The sequence below is a fragment of the Haliotis asinina genome, chromosome 2 (assembly GCF_037392515.1).
Source record: "Haliotis asinina isolate JCU_RB_2024 chromosome 2, JCU_Hal_asi_v2, whole genome shotgun sequence".
NCBI classification, from domain to species: Eukaryota; Metazoa; Mollusca; class Gastropoda; order Lepetellida; family Haliotidae; genus Haliotis; species Haliotis asinina.
In genome coordinates, this window is record NC_090281.1 from 64,769,458 (window position 1) to 64,792,470 (window position 23,013).

General features: G+C 39.1%; 1 protein-coding gene across 1 annotated transcript; it reads right to left on the minus strand.

Moving 5' to 3' along the window:
* Window positions 1-3,801: 3,801 nt before the first annotated feature.
* LOC137272798 (uncharacterized) lies at window positions 3,802-18,539 on the minus strand. The gene is made up of 17 exons (XM_067805197.1): window positions 18,395-18,539; window positions 16,252-16,341; window positions 15,878-15,948; window positions 13,075-13,215; window positions 11,469-11,582; window positions 11,077-11,316; window positions 10,825-10,960; window positions 10,417-10,621; window positions 10,179-10,325; window positions 9,540-9,885; window positions 9,068-9,374; window positions 8,752-8,875; window positions 8,308-8,511; window positions 7,478-7,684; window positions 6,943-7,105; window positions 5,820-5,931; window positions 3,802-5,440 (listed from the first exon to the last, which is right to left on the minus strand). The coding sequence occupies exons 1-17, from the start codon at window positions 18,472-18,474 to the stop codon at window positions 5,140-5,142; spliced, it is 2,988 nt and encodes a 995-aa protein (XP_067661298.1). The 5' UTR covers window positions 18,475-18,539; the 3' UTR covers window positions 3,802-5,139.
* Between the last annotated feature and the right edge of the window lie 4,474 nt (window positions 18,540-23,013).

A 23,013-nucleotide genomic window follows, 5' to 3' on the forward strand; every position in this document is an offset into this window, starting at 1 on the left:
CTTTAAGATCTAATAGTGTAATTCAAATAGATTAGATTAGAACAAGATGATTAGAACAAGGTTTTACATTTTAATTGTTAGAATGAAAGTGTAGTCTGCATATAATTTGCTTGTTTTATCATAATAGTGTGAGCAGTGAATCTATGAGATATCGTTACTGTGGATTGATCTAAACATCTAGCGCCAGTGTAAAACGTGCAAAATGTTTTATGTGTTATTTTTCTTCTGAAATCTAGTCTTTATTAGTGTTGAAAAATGTGTCAGGTGGAAGAAACGAGAGTAACCGAGGTTGCATCTAGTGAACAGTGTATCCGTTGTGTTATGACGTAAGGTTATGACTGAAAAGAATAATCCCGCTTTCCGATGAAATAGCCCGGGTGCTACGAATCGAAAGTGTGTCATCACTTATTTCAACACATGGATAATTCACACTCATTTATCCCAAGATTTCAAGCAAGGCAGCACTTTATATTAATGTTTACGAACTGCGAGTGCGTTTGTCGCCCTCGGTTTCTCTTTTTATGCCGCCTCTTCATTCGACCTTGGCAGGGCTGGCCACGTGTCATCAACATCACATGCTCATTGGTACCACAACTGGCATCAGACAAAACTCCAGACCAATCATGTGAATTAGCAGAGGCAGCATTAGCAGGACTTTGAACCAACAACTCTGGGGCTCCTTTCATAAGCACCCTTAACTAAGATTATCCTTAACCCTCATTCCTTAACATCGCACTAAATTAACTTAATGAGTTACGATCACCCTAGTGCTTTGTGAAAACAGGTCCTGGTATATATTATTTGTCGTGGGTATAGAATCAGAGTTGAATATTGAGTCACTATACAGTCAAGTACTACTGTGACTGATTACTGATTTCGTCCAACTTAATTACAAAGGAAAGTGTTTATACACAGTGTTGCAGATTTGACTAGAATTCAGATATACGGACTGATAGAAAGAAATTAACCAAACGTACTGTTGCTGGGAAGGAGAAAGGATGCATAGCAATTTGTATATGTTGCATTTAGATATATATGTAAGTATAAATGTCTAAGAAATTCACAGTGGCAGCTGGGTACAATACGCCACATCTTGCATTTGGGTTTTCTAGATTATCTCCCTTCAGATTATCTCCCTTCCAACAAAATCAATTCCTCATGGTCTCCTTGGATGGTTGTCTGAAGTTACATCAGTGCCAGGTCAGCTGTGAATGGATGTTGTTTATTTACTTTTCTCTGAAGTTTATATATCACCAGTGAAAATTGAAAGTTTTGGGTTTTTTTATTTTATTTTATTTCATTTTATTTTATTTTATTTTATTTTATTGTGTGTAGTAGTTCACGACATCAACCAACCGCCTCATTGGCTGCGAGATCGACCATGATGGTCTGGGCAAGAATGGGACTGAAAAGCCCTCATGAATAAATAAAACTGACCGACTTGATTTAAACATGTACCTTAAACTTTGATTAAACTAGAAGACACGGCGACCTTTCGAAAGGAGGGATATATTTTTCATGCTTGTCGTGTATATATCTCATGTGGTCAATATTTTCCTGGACCCTCTTGCACAAAGCGATCTTAGTGTTTCTCCTGCCCCATGTATGTTAGCGTATAGGGGTTTCAGCCATCGTAGCGTCGTTGCCGCTTTGTCCAAGTGGGCGCAGTTAGTAAATAAATAAAAGTTGGACAAAGGATAAGACCATTCAATACACACTATACCATTCAAAGATAATCTTTGAAGGGTGTTGCTGAGGAATAACCGTCTTCATAAACACCTATTCTCAAGAAATGTAAACCATTTGAAATTTTACGTGTCTCCGCATTAAAAAGGATCATTGTCACGGATTCCACCTGTTCTGTTTCAGGTTTATATTAGGCGACAGACTTGGTAGGTAACCGAGACACAGAAATTATACATGGTTTGTTATTCATATGTATGACTCAGGATAAAAAGATCTAAGAAGCAAAAATCACTAAAATGAGTGTCTCTCCAATTATAACTGAACATTTGGAGTGACTATTTCAAAGCTGATGTTCATCTAGTGCGAACAAAACAGAAATTTCAACAAAAGGTATTATTCCTTTCGTCCACACCCTGAACATATTTTCAGATGGTTTACTATTATTTTTAGACTGTAATATGATGTCTCCATAAAAGTGTAATCAACGTTAACCCATGAAAGTGACCATTTAATTGTTTATGTTAAATGATAATTACTTTTATTTGGTTTATCCTTGTTCATGTTCTACATTAAACTAAGCCGGTAACGTGATCAAAGTTTGGATTAATTTTCAGGGTTTTTTTTACTGTAATGTCTGTTCTTTAAATAATGAATGAAACAAGGTTAATCTCTTTTGTGTCATCTATTGGTACTCCGTGAAATAGAGCAGCAACATTTCACCAGCATTTTCCCTTTAACCTTTCATATACAGCTGTAGTGTTACGGTAACCTAGATTACACGATTTGTATTTAAGTTGTATAATGTCCACATTTCGCTGTTTATAACAGTATAATACAGGTAGACCCTACGTGAAACATAGTTTTAGTTTTATATACAGCTGTAGTGTTACGGTAACCTAGATTACACGATTTGTATTTAAGTTGTATAATGTCCAGGTAGACCCTACGTGAAATATAGTTTTAGTTTTATATACAGCTGTAGTGTTACGGTAACCTAGATTACACGATTTGTATTTAAGTTGTATAATGTCCAGGTAGACCCTACGTGAAATATAGTTTTAGTTTTATATACAGCTGTAGTGTTACGGTAACCTAGATTACACGATTTGTATTTAAGTTGTATAATGTCCAGGTTTCGCTGTTTATAACAGTATAATACAGGTAGACCCTACGTGAAATATAGTTTTAGTTGCAGTTAGTAAAAATACTATGTGTGGTAAGTTTGAAGTTCAAGTTATGCAAATTTCTGTACTCAATCATGACTGGAAATCTTCGTTTTCTCCTTGACATCTGACTTGATACTTTGTATTTTGTGAAAAATAAATGATGTTCTAACAATTCAATGATTTACCATTTAAACTAAAGAAAAGGAACTGTAATTGTCTTATCAGTCCAGATAATCAGTTGGTTCTCATTTCGTGCGAATAGGTGATAACACTCGTGTTGCGTATTAACGTGAATTTAGAAACGGACTCGGGATTCGGGATTGGGGATTCTAATCCCGAATCTGAAGAAAACTCAACCTTGAAGATCAAATATGGAAAACTGTACATTGGTTGTTTATGTTTTTAAGATACCCAGGCTCAAAAGGAGCACCTAGTACCTTAGAATAGGTGAGATAATGTATATTAACACTGCTGGTCATAATTCTGAATTTGAACAAAATATTCAGATTAGGAATCTGAATCCCGAATCTGAGAAAATATTCAGATTTGTGATTCTTACGCCGAAACCCGAATGTGAGGAAAACTCAAACTTGAGGTTGAAATATGGAAAAATGTAGGTTTGGGCGTTCATGTTTTTAAGATAGCCAGGTTTACTGGGGGCACCTATTACCTTAGAATAGATGAGATAATGTGTATTGACACCGTTGGTCATAATTCCGAATCTGAACAAAATATTCAGATTCGGGATTCGAATCCCCAATCCCCAATCCCCAATCTAACTTCATGTTGCGTATGGTCATATGATAACTTCATTGTGACTCACGTCTTAGCAATGTCTCCCATTAATGTACGTGTATGGACGGGTGTTACGCGCACACGCGTTCATTGTGATGTGTGTGCACATATTAAGTGTCAGTTCATGATGGAAAAAGACAAAGCCTAATGGATACTGGGTGGTAACGAACACATATTTACTCCCTTTACAGGACAAATGATAGGGGACGTAGTGACAGTGGATAGAGGAGACCTCTGTTGTGTCTGTATGACTAAAATTAAACTGTTTGAGAGGCATTCTAGAAGTTGCTGAGATGAAGATGACACGGAATGCAAATAAAGTTCAGAACAGGTTTTATTTTCTCAAAGAAACGAAGCCAAGAAAGAAATGGAACTGACAGCAGATAGGCTTTATGAAACATATTAATAATGTGTCACTACGAAGAGATAACGTGACAATATATATATATGACAGTATAAAAAAACGAATGGTGTGAGTATAAATATCGTATCGCATCATAGTTGACAATTAAGGTATATACAAATATATATTAACAATTGAAGAACGTACAGAGCTGCTGCAATAAAACTTACGAATACCTCGCTTTTGCATCATAACTTATAAAATAGCAAGCAAACAGGCCAGAAAAGTAGAAAAATGGCAAATACAAACATACAAAGTTAAAAACTTACAAATGTGTTGAAAAGATTATATATTTTTCACTTCAAAGCCAACAGTGCCATTCCTATAAATAATATTTCATTTCCTATTTAGTGTCACGTTTCCACGGAACCGATTAGTTAGATATATACAGGTTCTCCACTTCCATGAACAGTGATGCATTTCAAAGTACAAAGAAGTCATATCATATGTTAGTATTACATGAACGTAAATGTCAATGAGATCAGTGAAGATCTAGGTTAGTACTGGCCTTCAGTAACCGATGCTTGGGTCAGGATTGATGATTTGATTTACACATGCCATCGTATCAAGACTGCGGAGATAAATGATTTAACTTTAGGTCACTGGATTGTCTTGTCCAGATTTGATTACAGGCCTGCTGATTAAACAACATCCAAACAAGTGAATGGCCTCTACTGGGAAGCTCCAGTCATCAACAAGGCTATTTTGTTGTTGATAATACGACTTGAACATTTCAAAGAGATTGCACAATTTGAACCTTGGCTCTAGATGATAAAATCTGATACTTATGTTTCAACAAATGACAAATAAGAATTTCTTCATAAAATCACTTTATCGTTATTGCGATGTGCAAAAGCTGTTGTCTAGGAGTATCGGAAAAATATTCACAAGAAAGAATGTACGAGCATGTTGGGAGCATTGCTTCCCTAATGCTGACAGAAGAGAGAGATGTTTCTATTAAATCAAACAGATGAATTTGATTAAATCAAATTGTAATGTAGGACAGGCTGCCTATAAAACACCAAAGACGGCTTTACTTGGTTTCTTAGTCTGGACAGCTTGGCCACGTGTGTGTCAGTACATTTAGTATCAGATTTCTTCATATAAGGCATCTGATGTACTGATGGCTTTAACAGTGGCTGTTACGCCACTGTTTACATATATCTGACATTGAACAGGTTCATAAAAGTTTGTTTCGTCCGAACCACCAGTCTGTATAGAACAGTATGGTTCTTCCACAGGGACTGTTTCTCGTGTGTTCACGTCAAGCGTGTCATACGCCCTCGTTTCAGGTATACTTCTGTCTCTAGGTTTTCTCTTCTGGGGTTTATCATTTTTAGACGACCCTGTGTTATAGTGCACAGTTTGATCACAGTTCTCCGCTTGACTTCTGTAAATAATAAACATCAAAACGTGTATTTTCAAAACCTCACACAAACAAACACTTTAGCCATTACATCTAGACACCAACTCAGTTCAAAACTTGTTTTCCTTTGAAAATGAAAATGTATGGTAATGGGTCGTAGCCATGTTTGACTAAGAATTACAAACATCCGTTCTAAACCTTGTCCATTTTCAAAAGTGTATGGAGTTAAAGTTGGGCCCCAAGGAGTGATATCTGATTAGTTGCATCTTGTGGCCGATCATGACATGAAGTTCATCGAATAATACCCAGAAGGTAGTTCAAGGTCTGATCATGATATCCCGTCAATCGCACTCGATAGATAATACTAAAGTTTTATTGAAGGAATATAATAAGAACACTGTACCTTCGTTTCCTCGTCCAGACAACAACTCCAACGATGATGCCAACAACTACAGCTACACAGCACGCAATAGCCGATACTACGAGAACAAGGTTTTTCCCAGCCATTAGGTTACCTGAGGGAAGGTGTGGGGATATTAAAATCCTATAGCGTGGTGTTCTGTATGATACAATATACACATTACGAATTTGTGCAGTCAAAGTGACAACGGTTTTCCTTCCCTGACTTATGTGCAATGCCAGTATTGTCTGACAGAAAAGTGGGATCACATTTCTAACGACAATTTCATGAGCAGGAAACTGAATATGATTTTCACATAATGACTCTTGCCTTGGTTGAAAAAAGTCCTACCATTAGGGTTATCGCAATGTATGAGTACTGACATTATCTGTCCACAACACATTGCGATTTAAAGTTATGCTTGCGTGCTTCAGTCAGTACACTGAAATGATCGTAAGATCTTTAGTAAAGACACTAAAGATCTATACAAACAGTTAAATATACAACGGATACATTTGAACACGTCTGAGTAAAATATGAACGTAGGCTCTAAAAAGACGTTTTTCTAAAAACTATCAAATAATATACAGGAATAATATTGATAAGATTCCCAGCTGGTCTAACATTTTCTCCACTGACGAAATTATGTTATAACATGTTGTGAGTGGAAAAAAAATATTTTCTGAATCATACAACTTGGTTCCCAAAGAATATCACCACACTGAAACGATCCCTACTTTTCAAATAGTGAATTCTTAGCATATTCTACTTATTTGATGCCTTGAACAATCGGAATGTGCTGAATGTCATTCCCAGTTTCTCAAAAGTTCAGCTATTTAAACCTTGCTCACCTTGAGTAAAAACTGTTTGCAACATAGCGCAAAGAGCTTGTTGTGAAGTATACACTTTTTACATGTTTTTTAAAAGGGAGTGTACATTGGACTTAGGTTCGACTTGGCTGCCGTTTATCGCAGCTCAGTGTAAAAGAGACAAGGACCTTGAGCTAACGGTGAACCAGACCAGCCTCACTGCTAGGATCAACCGAATCCTCTTTGCTTCATTTATTTAAGCATAACAATGACAGACATGACGACGCTAAGAACTGTAAAAAGTAGTGCGGGTTTACTTTCTGTTCCACTGCTGAAAGGAGGCTGTTTGCACGTGTCCACTCCATCTGAACATACAGCATCGCTTCTCAGTTGAGCTCCGTTGTACGCGACCACAGTTACGTAAAACCTTCCACAAGACGGCGCTGTCCATGTGACTTCAGTCGTGCCTGTTGATTCCATCTGCGATCAGTAAATAGTAGTAATAGTAGTAACTACTTTATCTTCTCTCCATTGGACATGTGAAAGTAAACCTTTGAGCTTTCACTCAATAATGAAGGAAATGAAATTTCTAAAGAATTTTTCATATGTTAATATTATCAAATAACTACCGTTGTCAAAATCAAACAAGAGTTTTGTTGATGCGTGTCATCCCAAGTACATAGATCGATGCGAACACGATAGTAATACTCGCTGTGGACCCTCACAGCCAACAAGCTGAAATGCTATTAGTATCATGTCAAGGAATTTAGCTTTCCGAAACTGCAAATAGTTTTCTATATTAACGCTTTTAACAGAGCTGCACTGTTTTCAGTCACACAATAAAGAACTGACTTTTTTGGTTTTGTTGAGGTCAAACACGAGCCCTTTTACACATCTTGATCCAAACGTGTACTGGTAAAAGGCAATTGCACTCTCTCTGTCAGTGAATCCTTCCCAATGGGCGTGGAGCTGTAGACTATTCTGGTAGTCCACATCCGGTTGTCCAGACTGACCATCGTACACAATGCCTGGTTGAGGGGGGCTGGCATCCATTTGGATCTAAACAGTAAATGCTCAGTTTCACCAGTCAGTCATTTTCATTTCAAGATATGCTTACAGATCCCGGAAGACATTCCTAGATAGCCTTAGAGCGTAACATTAATTTGAACATTTACAAAACCTTACAATCAACGCCTTGTAGATAAGATCTCAATGCCAATCTACACCAGTGTGTATGACAAACTGCAAAACGCATGTATTATACGAGCATCAGTAACTATGATTTTCATAGATAAGGATATCGGTTGTAAAATGTCTTAAATCTGAAGCGATAAGTGCATACCACATTAGTATGATCGTCTTGATTAACTAACTATCTTTGGCCAGTAGATTTTGTCTGTCAAATGAGTTCAACGTGTAAAATTAAAACATTAACGCGAGCTTAGTTGTTTCATTAACATTAAAATCCTTAAGTCTGTATTAATTTTATGAATGCTGTTTAATTTAGGAAGCCTTCTGTCCTCATTTTTGAAAAATCACGAATCGTTCTTTCGTGGGTTAAGTTAGGCGTAATCCCAGTCAGGGCGTCAGTTAATAATCATCAGTTTAACATTGTTACATGGGGTGTGTTATGTACAAGCAAGTAGGAAAAAGATGCGTTCAGAGAATGTAGCCATGTATACCTTTACTTCCTGTTCAGTTTTGAGTTGAGCGTGATTTGTAGCTGTGACTTGAAACCAGTATTCCTTTCCTTCAGCAAACGTGACATCCCTTATGTCGGTCAGGGTTGGTTTCACTTGGAAGTGGGAATAATAACATGTGCCAGCTGGAGTACAATAACAGGTACCATCTCTTGCATCGTGCATGGTCTTGCACCCATCCAGAGTCTGGAATCATTCATTAAATTATACTACATGATAGTGACATTAAAGTAATTACTTTATAGATTCAGTTCAAACTAAGAATGTTGAGGAGAGTACTAATGATTACTATTCAAGGTTTACAGTAAGTACTTTACAGATTCAGTAAAAAAAAAAGAATGTTGAGGAGAGTACTAATGATTACTATTCAAGGTTTGCTTTTGTTTGTCACTGATTGTTCTGGACAGAATTCAAAACATGACATACCCGTTGTTTCTGAATAGAGATGTCATGGACAGCCAACACAATGTCCTCGTTTTGCTGTTTTTCTACGATACGCCATTCCACCCTTTCCACTCCACTGTGTTCATCGTGCACATCAAACTGCATTCTAGAATCAGATACAGACATGCTGGAAAAAGTGTTTCTAAATTTTACGAAGGTGTGGTCATGAACATAAATTTGTTTCACCTCTAGTATATCATGTATATTTCCCTTTTGCACGTCTTCAGAACCGTTACTACTTTGATGGAGACAATTTGAAAAGAAGTGCGAAATGGCAGAACTACATAAACATTCTCACATTACGTCATGAAGTTCCTCCACCCGACATATACTGATGTTGAGACTGTCGCTTCTGGTGAGCCAAAGTTTTTCCATGACTGGTGGTGAAGTGTCGATGTGGACTGTCACATGTTCCTGAATGAATTCTCGTCTAATGTCATATGCTCGCACCCAGAAGCGTACAGTGTCCCCGTCCACTACTGAGGGTGTTATGGTCTGTGACTGCTTCAGACCTCGATTGGTGAACAGGAAATCAGCTGGTGGACTTGCGATGGAAGACCCTCCTTGGTGGTCGACTTTGTAAGATGTGCGGAAATAGGTGATACCTAGAAAAGATCTCACATCACAATATGTGATCTGGCAGTTATGAAGTATCACATTTCACGAAGTGAGAATTTCACTCACTACCGTTGATACCACATAGTGATTATCTTTAACATTAGAACATATCATCGATTTGGCTTGAATTCTTCTACACCACATGTACATACCTTGAACATTTCGTATTTCATCTATACCTCTGTCACCCTCGTTATCATCATAGTCCGAACTGATGTTACCCAGAGAAGCCACGCCCAGGAGCCACTTGTTGTTGTGATAGACTGTGTTGATGTATCTGTGGCTCCAGACTACTGTTACTGCAGGTGAGGTCGTTTGCCACTCTGATTCTGAAGCTGCTGTCATCACACGTAGTACGTTACTTGACCGAGTTGTTATTGCTGAAGTACCATCATAAACCACGATTCGTCGAGCACTTCTGCAATTACCTGCCTTGTCGTAGACAGACAATACTACAGAATACACACCGGTCTTGAAGACTCTGAACCTGTCGCTTGTCTGACAAACAAAGACAAAAAAACATCCTCAAACCATACTTCGGAATCCCAAATAAATATAGGAATTCTGATAAGGATCCGTCTTTGTACGATATAACTCATTCGGGGACGACTAAGAGACCATCTTGCAGAATAACAAGCTTCTCTATGCAGAATTCAATGGTGTTAAACGCTCTTATCAAAAAGGAACACGTTAACGAAATTGCGAGATAGATTGACATGCAGCTATACCTAACATCACGAATCATTTCACAAGTCTTTCATAATATGACACGTAGGAAAACACGGATTCACCTGCGAGCTTGTAAAATTCTTCTTGTCTGTCCGACATTTATTTCTGAGTACATCCCCAACAGCGTGAAGTTCATAAACTTCCCTCACAAAGTGGTCGATACCTGCATTAGCATCTGACCAGCCACTCCAGCGAAGGTTCACCGTGGACTGCAAAAGTGATGGGGTGTACTTTAGAGATGCATTGCATGGTTTAAGAGAGCATGTGTTCACATGAAAAATAACATTGCCAAATACCTACTGTTGTGATAACATTTGGAGCAGTCAGCATGCTGGCAACACAGGTAGAACTACTCGTACAGTGATAAGGAGGCACCAAGTCAATGGTCATGGTAAAGGAACGTGTCTGTGATGCACCGCCGTAGTAGAAGGCCGCAAGGAGTTTTGTCTCTCTGTTGCGAACTTTAACATATCCACCGTTGGTCGCCTTGTAGGAAACGAGAATACTGTGGAGAAGACAATGTTTAAACGATGCAAATGTATGTCTGCTTGCCTTGTGATTTATTTGAAACCTGTGCTCAGCTACTAAGCCGTTACATCTATATGTAATGTTGACTGATTTAGAGTTATTATAGACTCCCTCATCAACAGTTTACACAAATATACTTCTCTTTGCTACTTTCTGGTTATAAATTAGTTCTCTACTCACACATCTTTGTGCTGGAAGGGTAAAGGAAGTAAAAATGTCCTTGACATGTTTCCTTCACAGGTAAACAGGTCTGTCTCCGGGCTGCTTCGACTGGCTCCTCCACAGATGGATATCTCGGTTGCAACAACACTCCGCCCTGTACAAAGAGGGACATGACAAGTGAACGCGCACGTGTAAATAAATTTCGAGTATAACTAAAATCTGCGTTGTAATGGATCCGTGAATGATATTGAGAGGTACTTGATGACGTACGTCTTTTCAGTTTGAATGATGCAGAGCCACCGACAATTCCAACACGGAAGTCTTCAATGAATGCATGTCTAGGTGGAGGTACCATTTTGTATTTTGCCGTAAACCTGTAGTACATTTTGGATGGAGACCTTATGTTTGACCAGGCGGTGGACCAAGTGTTGATCGAAGATACCATGGCTGTGTCATTAGTGCTGGGGATCAAACTGAAAACGTTGGAGTTTATCGTGGGTTCCGTTGTTACTGGAAAGTAAAAAATCGTGCCAGCATATAAAGACAGACATCGCAATGTTGGACTTTACTGAATAATTTTAAGCTGAATGGATTAATGTTGAACGTGTATTGAATGTGTCGTGCAAAAGACGCTGACGCACCTCCGTCAGGTTGATACTTACTTGTTTGACAGTGTTTTCCAGTAAAGCCACTTGAGCATGAACAGTTACTGGCATACTCTCCCTTGCAGGTTCCTGGATAGCATCTGGTGCTGTCACTACGCCAGGAACAGGCCTCTGGAAAAGGAGCATTTTTACTCTCAATTTTCTTTGACAAAGTGATAAAGCAATAAGAGAACTATCAGAACCATTTCTTTAAGAAACACATTTAAATGGGAGATGAATGAAACGGAGCTACTGGCTGTTTGACGTAAGCGTTATTTTTTAAAGGTCACATGCAACGTAAAACACAACTTTGCAAATTCTGATACATTTCGGTGTGCACTTACCGACACAAAGTAAAAAAGTATAAAGTTAAAAAAATACGCAATGAAATAAAAGCCCGCAAAATCGGAGTTCCAACGCTTCACTAACTTTCCCCCAGAGCTGGGTGAAAAGGTGATTTCAACAGCTGTGCTGTGCTGCGCCCTTAACGCATGCGTAGTGAATAGGTTCGCGGAGCTTGAAACAGTATGTATGCCCGGAGTATGAGGTCGTGAGCAGTAGTCTAATCTTGCTTGTGTACACAAACAAGTGAATAATCTACTCGTTACATGAAAAAACTTGTTGCTTGTGGTAAGCAGTCTCTGTCACAGAGAAAGCTCAATGTCTGGTTTATTGACACCTATATATCTGCCTGCCTGTCTGCTAGAGACAAAATGCAATACACAGCTTCAATCATTGACCACATGCAATTTGAACTAACACCTATCAGGCTATGCGCCATAAACAAAATAAATTGATTTATGACTCGTGCACTCGAGTCCTGTTGCTGCCGCATTATGTAATTAGGCAGGTGTGATACTTGTACACGTGATATGTTTTTATGTCTGTGGATTGCAAACAAACTACATCCATTTTTCTCGGATGACTGGATCTGACGGAAACTGGTACAAACTGTTGCCAGTTTCGAGTCCTTCTTTGTACTTGGATGAATGACAGTTTCCAGTCACGCAGTAGTTCATTGAGATGATTTTTGACTGGATCGAACGCCAATTCAGAGAACATGTATTTACAAAACCCAACATCTCTATATACATTCTTTATGGATAACAACTTCTTCTAGTGTGTATGATTTTGTTTGACAACGGTATATGAATCCATACTGAAACGACGCATCAAGAACAATAAAAGAAGTTGTTGTCCATAAAGAATCTTACTTTCTTGTGACTCGATATACTTCTAAAATGCCCATCAAACAGATAATCTGTCTGTACACACGCCTCTGCGTATCTGCAAATGAACCAGTCAATCGGAAGCCGTCGTTACTCTTGAGCGCACGCACACCCGCTATGACTGGGTTCGGTCTCGTTTCGGGAAAAGTAAGCCCAAGTACAAAATATTGCACTTTTGAATCGCGATTGTATGCTTATAATTATGTTTATTTGTTTGTTGTTTACCTAGCAGCAATGTATGTTATACGTCACGAATAAGTGATAATTGTGATTTAATTATGTTTGATTTTTTGGTTGCATGTGACCTTTGATAAGCAGGATGTCAGCATAAAATGCATAGACAATGATATAGGCAAAGCACAAGCTATAAATCCTTTTTTCTAATGACAACATACTTGTACATGATTTCTTGTTTGAGGTAAGGAGAAACGCCCTGTGACCCGGGTCGTCTGACACGACTCCTTCACACAGTGAACACATCTGGTCCCTACTTGTGGTACATGCCTCTGTTTGGCAGTTGCTGATGGTCGTGCATTCTGAAGAGTCACAACAACATATTGTCAAAATATATCGGAAACCGTGAGCCAAAATGTTAACTGAACGGTGATATTGAGTGTCCCAAAGTAATCGAGGGATCGGATCAGGGAATTCGTCAATGAGCACTACCCATGATTGATCACAGATCATCTGATGACCAGACGCCTTGAGGACCAGCAGAAGGAAGGAATTATTACACAACTTCAATATAAAAGGAATCAAGGAATGGAAACACCAACCTTTCAGTTGAATAGAATCCAACGATTACATGGACTAATATATGAAAGTATGTAGAAGTAAGAAAAATAAAGTAATTACTAAGATCATATTGCTACATAACACCTAGAATCTGTATGCATCAGTGTACCAGACCAGGACCGCATAACCATCGGAGAGTTACTTTAATTAGCCACGCTACTGACTCACCAAAAAGTATGCATACATAAAGTAACAGGTAGCCTTTAAAATCTTGACTAAGCAAATGAATTTGTTTTAAGTCAATGATTCGGTTTTCTCACATCCACCGCTTTCGTCTGTTGTAAAGGAAATGTCTTTGTCACAGTGACGCGTCACCATATAACGCAACAAACTGACATGGACAGGTCGTTACTGCCATACTCGATACATTCGCTTCATTTCCGTTGTGGGGTCGTAATTTCTGTATATACTGAGCCACTAGAATGTCAGGCATTTCACAAAGCCAACTTATTCGGTATTGTGCGTTATCCAGGGGGCGAGCGATGTTGACAAACGCATCAACCACTGGTTTGGCTAGTCTAGATTAAACTAGATCAACACGCAATCAATAGCGTATGATTTACTTATCCAGTACAGTTACAAAAGAAGGAAGTGACGAGATCAGATAAATGGATGAACAAATTGTAAATGAGGTTGTGTATAAGATGAGTCACGACTCCACCAGCGGAAAAGGAGGTCCATCGCTACGACGTTGTTAGGCTAAATGATTTAACAATATATTTGGCAACTAATTGTATCACCGGAAAATCCGGCATACCCGTATTGCCGGACGGCCAAACTCCGACTGGTTGAAAATTGCCCTGTCGTCAAGTACGCTAAGAGGCCGAAGCTATAAAAAGGATTTGAAGTAAGTATTGTTAAAGTGGCCAAAGAAACGCAACGAAACAGTTGATCGAACTGCAGGACATTTGTAATAAGCATGACAATTTCGAGAATAAAACGCCAACCACGTTCACTTAGAAAGACCAGTGAAGCAGCCAGAACTGTTTCTCTTAATGCAGCTTTATGAAGTGCTGAAGTGGGGGAGAAACGTCAGTTCATCGTTCTGGAACACTTTCGTCATTTCAATCACTGCAGAAATTGACAGATTTTGAGCTACAGTAGGCACCTTCAGTCTGATTCGTGGCAGCGTGACAACACATAACGTGGGGTGGACTTGAGTGGAAAGAGATTTTCTTCTACGTTTCCTTCCTCAGCGAATACAAGTCTTCAGGAGTACAAGAAACATTTGACTGATTTCGTGTTTTCTGTTTGTGCAACATTAAGGCTCGAAGGAGACATTTCAACATCACACGTTGTTCAATGTGCACTGAAATATTCAGCCAGAAGTATAATGATAAATAACACGTGATGAATAACACGTTATCACCAACTGGACACGTCTACGATGAAATGCAGCGACGTTTACCAATTTATCTATATTCTCCAAAACGCCGCACGACATTAATCTAATCCATCCTCGGATATATCATGCTCTTGCCGAACATATCTGTCACTGTATACTAGATTCACTGATGCAAAGATACCAGACCTGAACCATTGCACAAGGTGGGTACACCCCAAAGGAAATAGCTTAATTAAACTGTGAAACCCCTCTTGCACTGTGATTCATTTGCATATAAATGAATGTGAATGGACTGTTGATTGTAACGATGCCTTGAGACATTTATCTTTCCATATCATAACAGTCATTCGCAGAGCGTTATTTGTCTGTCATACTAGTAAACGTTCAGTTTTGAAGGGCTAGAACTGGTCGTCAGCAACACATACTTGTCCGAAGAGGCGTCTAACTGGATTGGGTGGATCCAGGATCGCCGACTTGGCTGACATATGCCATCGGTTCTCAGTTGTAAAGATCACTGCTCATGTTGTTGATCACTGGATTGTCTGATCCAGGGTCGATTATTTACAGAGCACCACCATATAACAATCCTTCTTATCACAGATTGATGCCCCTGATTTTGATCTCTGCGTTGTCTGGTCCTGACTGGGTTGTTTTAAGACTTTTTGTATTAAGTTCACTGATACTATCTCTGATTTCATTGATCATAACCTATGTCTACCGTTATTCGATGAGGTGTGTTACTAGATGGAGGGTTTGCATGCCTCGGATTCGATCTCAACATACTATAGATGCAAAGTCCCGTTTGGGCACCCAACCATGATATTGCTCGAATTTTGCTGCTGGTTGCGTAGAAAACAACATTAGCCTAATCAAAGTCAAGTTGACAATTTGAAATAACATTTTTCATGATAGCCACAGAGAATTCCCCACTGAAAGTGTGGAACTCTGTAAACTATATACTATATTAAGTGTTAAGAGATGTGAAAGTGTACTAGAAACGGTTAATACAATACGTTGATGACTGTCAGTAGGGGTGGGAAAGAGAGCACAGAACTAACTGTACGGACATCCTATGTCATCTTCTGATCTGTACCCTGGCTTGCAGTGGAAAGTCAACCGGGACTGTCGACTGGAAAGCAAGTACGATTTTATATGTATACAGAACGTAATGAATATACTGTTATCCATAATTCCGCCTGTTATTAATCGGGTGTACGTTTTTTTTGCCATTGGGATGACTGTATGAATGTAAAACTGTTCGTTCGTGTTCAAATACACACATACGTTGTGCACTGACGTACTTTGTACTTTTTTATAGTCATTGCTCTTTCACACACACGTGCTACATTTACAAGTAACATACAAGATGTACACAGTTGGTGCAATTTTGAAAAATGTACGCATTAAATGTATGAATGTAAAATATTCTCACCTGTATTTTCTACATCGACCAAGGAAAAGAAACCCACAACTTACTGAGTAGCGCACCTGAGAGTAGGAACGTGTTGTAATCACGTTAATTCTGAAGACAAAGACATGAATGTAAATAAGGACATTGAGATTGTTCTATTTTTCAAAATATCAAGAACATATTCATTCAAAGAAAAGTATGATGCACGAAACATAACTTTGTGTTCTCGTCTGCACTTTTAGGAATACTAAATGTTTTTGTAGAAGCGCCAAAAATTGCGTATAGATATCATAACGCCTTGTGTGCGTCTGTGTCAGGAAGTATCAAGCCGAGAATGTCTCTCATAGTGTCAGGTTGATTATGATGGTTCTGCTTACAGAGAGATTTTGTAAAGTACACTTATTTAAAGTTTGGATTGAAAGATGTGGCTAATCGCATTCAAAAAGCAGTGCTCACACACATGCACTTGCATTGAACTTTAGACACACATGCATTTGCATTGAACTTTAGACACACATGCACTTGCATTGAACTTTAGACACACATGCACTTGCATTGAACTTTAGACACACATGCACTTGCATTGAACTTTAGACACACATGCACTTGCATTGAACTTTAGACACACATGCATTTGCATTGAACTTTACCATGAACAAGAAACATGAACATGAACAAGACTGACAAGACTTTTTGATTTTCGTTTGTTGAACAGCCACATCACACACTTTGTCTTTGTCTCCAGCAGATGTCACCACAGGTTCTAGCATTTCTGTCAGAGGATGGCAGTGATGAATCCGTTGTCAGATGGAACTGTAACTTCTATCTGAGGTTTCCTGTGTTCACTTTCAGTCTCATTGTCTGAATTTGGCCAAGGTACTAGTTTTGTCAAGTCTAGTAAATCGGTCACAATGGTCATGTGAACTTTCTAAAATATAACCTTAAGTTTGCATTTTCATTTTCAGCAACCCACTCATACAAAGAACAAGCCAGAGAGGCACATTCCTTATCCACTTTCAAAGCATTATGTGATCTTGTTATCGAACTGCCCTTGAACAGAATGGTGACTCGAGAGGTATGCCCTTTTGGTGTTCTGTTCAGTCGTTGGATTTCACCATTGGTGTCGTTGTTACTCAGCACATCAGCTAAAGTATTTGCCATTGGTTGGAATTGATTTGTTAACTTTGTTAATCAGAACCCGCATGTTTGGGTTGGATTTGTTTCCCTTTTTAATGTCCAGTAATTATAATATGAGCGTGTTATAGTGCCGGTGAGTGATTGTATTGCTACTAGTAAAGTGAAAATAATTGCAGTGAACCTTGAACGCGTTGTTGGTCTTTGCACAGTAGGAGATGGTATTCCACAACATGACGTTGTCGTCATGTCATCTGTGTACTTCCTGGTAACGGTATCCACGTCTTTATATCCAACATCGTCCATCGCCGCAACCACCATCTGGACGGTCGGTGGGTTGGACGCGTCTGCATCGGTGTTGGGTCACATTGTATACACTTTGCACCTAGATGACCTTCGAACTGGACCTCTGGCATGATGGTCAGACTGATGCCGGTGATTCTGTATATCAAGTGCCAGTCTGTCGCGGACTTGGGCGGAGCTAGTAACACGCTGTCTATAAGATCTGATCTTCGGTCACTTCTTTTCTCCTGCATTCAGGTGGCAGATGAGGTTCTGTTCATCGCTACCCGTGGGTGCGTTAAAACATGAAGCACAATCCCTTCCTTTTATGAGGATATTATTGCAAGTGCAATACATGCAGATTTATTGAAGTTGATTTATTGAGGCCCATTGTAGTTTGCACGGCGACTATGTCTGGCGATGTACATGTTCCTTCGCCTTGGCTTTGCGGAATTTTCCTGACATCTGTATTCACTTGTAATACAACAAACGTGAACTGGGTCAGTTATACGGATTTCCATTTCACACAGTCACTTATTTCCATGACTTTGTTCAAAGATACGCAATATCATTTTCAAGTATAAATTCGAAACATGCCTAAATGGCGTTTTTTAAGTTAGGTTTACAAACTGAACATACTGACTTTCTGTGCAAAACTATCTTCTTGCATTCAAACGTCGACATACCAAGTGTGACATAAGAACACTGCCGTCGTGAGATACAAAATGATAAGATGGGATGTACTTACCCATATTGTTCTAATCCTGCAGTAAATTCACACGAAGTGAAAATACAAAGCCAAATCGTGACAACATTACACACAGACATAACAACGGCAAACACATGAGGTCTGAGTGTAGTGTACACAATACATATGTAGTTCAACTCTACAAGGAAGTAACTGGACAATGCAGTTAACTGCAGTCCCCGCCTCTTAGCGTTTAACAACTGCTAATAGTGTCTACAAATACAGGATTCCGGTTATAAGCATCCGTCAGTGCAAGTAGACACAATACATAGGAAATCTATATTTTCTTTGTAGTGGAGGCCATAGGCGCAAGCCACTTTTAAGTAAGTTTCATTTCATTGTAGACATAAATTGCTAGGATTTTTACAATATCTGCATTGCCAATTGACATGAACATATTAAACTTTTGAATATGGAGATTTGAATCGAATTTATATGGCAAATACAAACTTCGGCGATTTTGATACAATTTACACACTGAAATAAAGTGAAAATCATTTTCAGTATAGTAATCTTTACATACAAAACATAATCTATTCGGTCTTGGTTCGTTGATATAGCGACCGGAATCAATTTGGAGGCTTCGTGCAGAACATCTGAATTTAGCAAGCGCCAAAAATGATAAATCTTATATGTAAAATTCAGCTTAAATGAGGTTGGAAAACAAGATAAAAGGGAACATGTTGGACTGTTTACAAGCAATGGGTGTCATTCATGTTCATGACTTGTATGTATGTACCAACATTATATATATGTTGCTGCTGTTCCGACGTAAAGACAAATCCAAGAGTAGGGAATATTCTGATTTTTACGCCCATTTTATTTGACCATTTAGAGTGCGTGAGTTCACATTTAACGTCACATAGGCAATATTTCAGCCATATCTTGACGACGTCACCATTTAGAAAGTCTGAAAGTAAGATATAGTAACATTTCTTTACAAACCTTGAATCGGACATTTTACAAATTTTACAACTTTTTATGCATACATATGTACATTGTATAACAGCCACACCAGCTCCAGTCTGATTCCCCAATCGATAGGACAACCAGTCGTGAGTCACCTCAATGTATGTATGTCATCACATGCTTTTATTAGCTAGAGCGGTTAACTCATGTGGGTTATGTGAATGAATGATGGTATTAATCAACAGCGTCAGTAATATAGAAGCTAATAGTGACGGGAAATGCTTTTTGTATAATTGTGTATACTATATTAAAAATCAGATTGTGTTTATAAGAAACACGACTGTAGTCACGTCAAACAATAGACAATTTACTCCATTTTTAAATAGCACAGATTTAGAGTCCAAACAGACCTGCCAGTGTCTATAGAAATGGTTGATAGAAATGTGTCCATCAGATGCTATTTAACTTGACAGTTTACCCTTAAAGAATTAAAAGTGCGTCAAGCTACTTTTGCTCTAAAGTTAAATGATCAGGGTAGTACGTACAGTTTAAGAATCACGGTAGAGCTTTCTCAATGTTTTATGGTGGACATATGATGGACGTTTTGAAGCATCAGCTACGAAAATGATGTGTGGTGCAATTTTCACAGATTTTAACCTCTATGTCACAGAGTTCCATAGATCCAGTGTTGGGTCCAGGGGTGCGCACCTCTCCTTTTGTTCTGACATTTTGCTAAATGATCCTTGAAGCTTGGGTGGAAATGATGTGTGCACCTTTTCTCGACTGTTCGGTCATGCTGACAAACAGCTGCAAAAGGTGCACCCCTCCACAATAAGAGACTCATCCAGTTGCGACACGGTCAAGTGATGTATTAATATTCAGTTGATCAGATCAAACTGACAAGCTGTAGTGCATCTGCAGTTCATTCCACGCTATGCTATTCATAAGGTGAGCACAAAACTGGTTTCTCCGAGTTCAAGAAGATTAAAATCTTCTGAATCGTTAAAATGTGCATTTCCTCACTCTCTGTTATGATTATATCCATTCTTATAGCAGTAACAGATGGATCCGTTAAGGGGTAGACAGTTCAGGTTACGTTTTACAGGTATGTCTACACAGGAAAACCAACAACATGGGGAATGAAGGCGAGGAGAGACGAACTGTAGGGTTAGCCTGAAGAAGGGCGTTGTTTGATGACTTCTAACTCACCTGTGTTAGACGTGGAGCTTTGCCTACTGCTGAACATAGTCAGGGATGTCAAACATGAAACGGGCTGACGTCGATGTTCACGGGTCAGGATTGGTCGTCTTGCCGGACGTCTTGCATGGATGCCATAAACAGCTAGCCGACGCCTCACTGTCCTAGCTGATATGCCTCTGTCACCAGGGATAGTCTGGACTGTAAGAGTGGCTGGTTGAAATCTCCGGCGAAGGTGCATGGTTCGAATCCACCTGTCTTGCTGAGGTGTTGTTACAGGTGATGATTTGGGATCTGGAGATTTAACATGCGCTTCCCCGAGTTAGACCAAGGATGGGACTTCTGATTACACAGTCTTCATGACATGAATTAAAGCTTTACTATTCAGAATACAAATATAGTTCATGGGTCCTTTCACGAAGCAGTCTTTACTGGTGTTAACATTAACACCCATTCTTTAACATTTCACTAAGGTTACCGTAGTGACTTACGATCACCTTAGACCCGTGAAGGTCCCGGGGTAGAATAGGCCTTCAGCAACCCATGCTTGCAATAACAGGCGACTCAGCTTGTCGTAAGAGGCGACTAACGGGATCGGGTGGTCAGACTCGCTGACTTGGTTGACACATGTCATCGGTTCCCAATTACGCAGATCGATGCTCATGTTGTTGATCACTGGATTGTCTGGTCCAGACTCGATTATTTACAGACCGCCGCCATATAGCTGGAATATTGCTGAGTGCGGCGTTAAACTAAAACTCACTCACTCACTACGATCACCTTAGTGCTTTGTGAAAGGGGGCCCCGAACCGTGTTTTCCTTATCTCAAGGAAACAAAACAAGCATACAAGTGGAACTGACAGGAGGCAGACCAGATAAGATTTATAGAAAGATAGTGATGGTGTGTTACCACTAAGAGATAATGTGACAATATGAAAATATGAACGTATGACACGAGTGGTGAATCGGGGTACCTTATGGTTGCCTGTACATGAAGGTAGAGTTTTTAGCAATTGAAGAATTTCAGAGCTGTGAATTGCATGTTATGCACGCAGTAGTCGACACCAGGAGAACGAGGTTTTTTCGTAACCATTGGGTTACCTGAGGGAACAGGTGGGGATATTAAAATCCTACAGCTTGGTGTTGAGTACGATATAATATCACATTACAAATTCATGTAGTCAAAATGAACAAGAAGTTTACTTCCCTGATTAATGACAAATGCCAGTACTGTCTGATAAAAGAATGGGAGCACATTTCTGACGACAATTTCTTGAGCAGGAAAGTGAATATGAGTTTAACATCATGCATATTGTCCGAGATGTATTCACGTTTGTAAACAGTGCTATCATTAAGAGGTATTGCTAGGTGTGAGTAAGGATGTTATCTGGCCAAAATACATTTTGATTCAACGTTACAGTTATGTGCTGCTTCAATCAATACACTGAAGTGATCGTAAAATCTTTAGGAAAGACACTAATGATATATGCACATGCACGTCTAGAAGGTGGATTTGTTTTCTAGTAACAATCCAACAATATAAATAAATTATTTTGATAGCATCCCCGCCTGTTTCACGCAATTTCCACGTTGACGTTGCGTGCATATTGTAGCTTTGTTAAAAACGTCTAAGGCTTAATTCCAACACGAAATGTGGTTCATATTTCTCATTCTCATGGAGTTTCCTCTCTCTTATAACCCTTAACTACATACCTTAGAATCTTGCAAAATGAAGTAAATACTTCTTGCAACAGTTTTGAAAATCGTGTGTAAAATATTATACTGGATACGGAGCTACTTATACCTGGTTCACCTGATAAAAGTTGGTTACAACAAAACGTTTGCTATGAAGAACACATGTTGGAAGAAGGTTGTAGCGTCTCGGAGTGTACATTTTCTCTGAAAGGCCTTAGGTCCGATTTGGCCTTCGTTTATATTGGCATTGTAAAGGGGACAAAGCGATAAACTAATGTTGAACCGGACCAGCCTCATCACTAGGATCAAGCAAACATGCTGCTTATATTTAAGGATAATAATGATACACACGAATAACGACAAGAAGTGTGTAAGCTCTGCGGTTTCACCTTCGGATATACCGAAGACAGATGAGGGCTTGCACGTCTCCACTCCATCTGAACAAACACCATCGCTTCATTGTTACAATAAAACAAGAAATCTCAGGTAGAATTGGCCTTCAGTAGCCAACGTTTGTCTCATCGTGTTGCCACACTAGTTGATTGGCTGATGTCATCCCAACTGCAGAGATCGATGCGAACACGGAAGTAATACTCGTTGTGGAACTCCACAGCCGACAAACCTAAATGTCATCATGACAATAAATTCGATCATCCGAAATAAATAAATAATGTTTCTATAATTATGGAATGCGAGGGAAAACGTTTCGTAACCATCGCTGGACTTACCAGACGACACAAGAAAATCAGATTTAGAGTTATCTCCCTTCCTTTGACTTGCATTCGCAAAACATCAGTAATGAGTAATTTCCGTGTATC

Excerpts from the sequence above, each read along its gene's own strand:
- LOC137272798 (XM_067805197.1), bottom strand. The coding sequence starts at position 18,474 with ATGTCTGTGTGTAATGTTGTCACGATTTGGCTTTGTATTTTCACTTCG. Across the intron at positions 7,106-7,477 it reads ACCTCAACAAAACCAAAAAA|ATGGAATCAACAGGCACGAC; the intron begins GTCAGTTCTTTA and ends TACTGATCGCAG. Across the intron at positions 5,441-5,819 it reads GTCTGGACGAGGAAACGAAG|AAGTCAAGCGGAGAACTGTG; the intron begins GTACAGTGTTCT and ends TATTATTTACAG.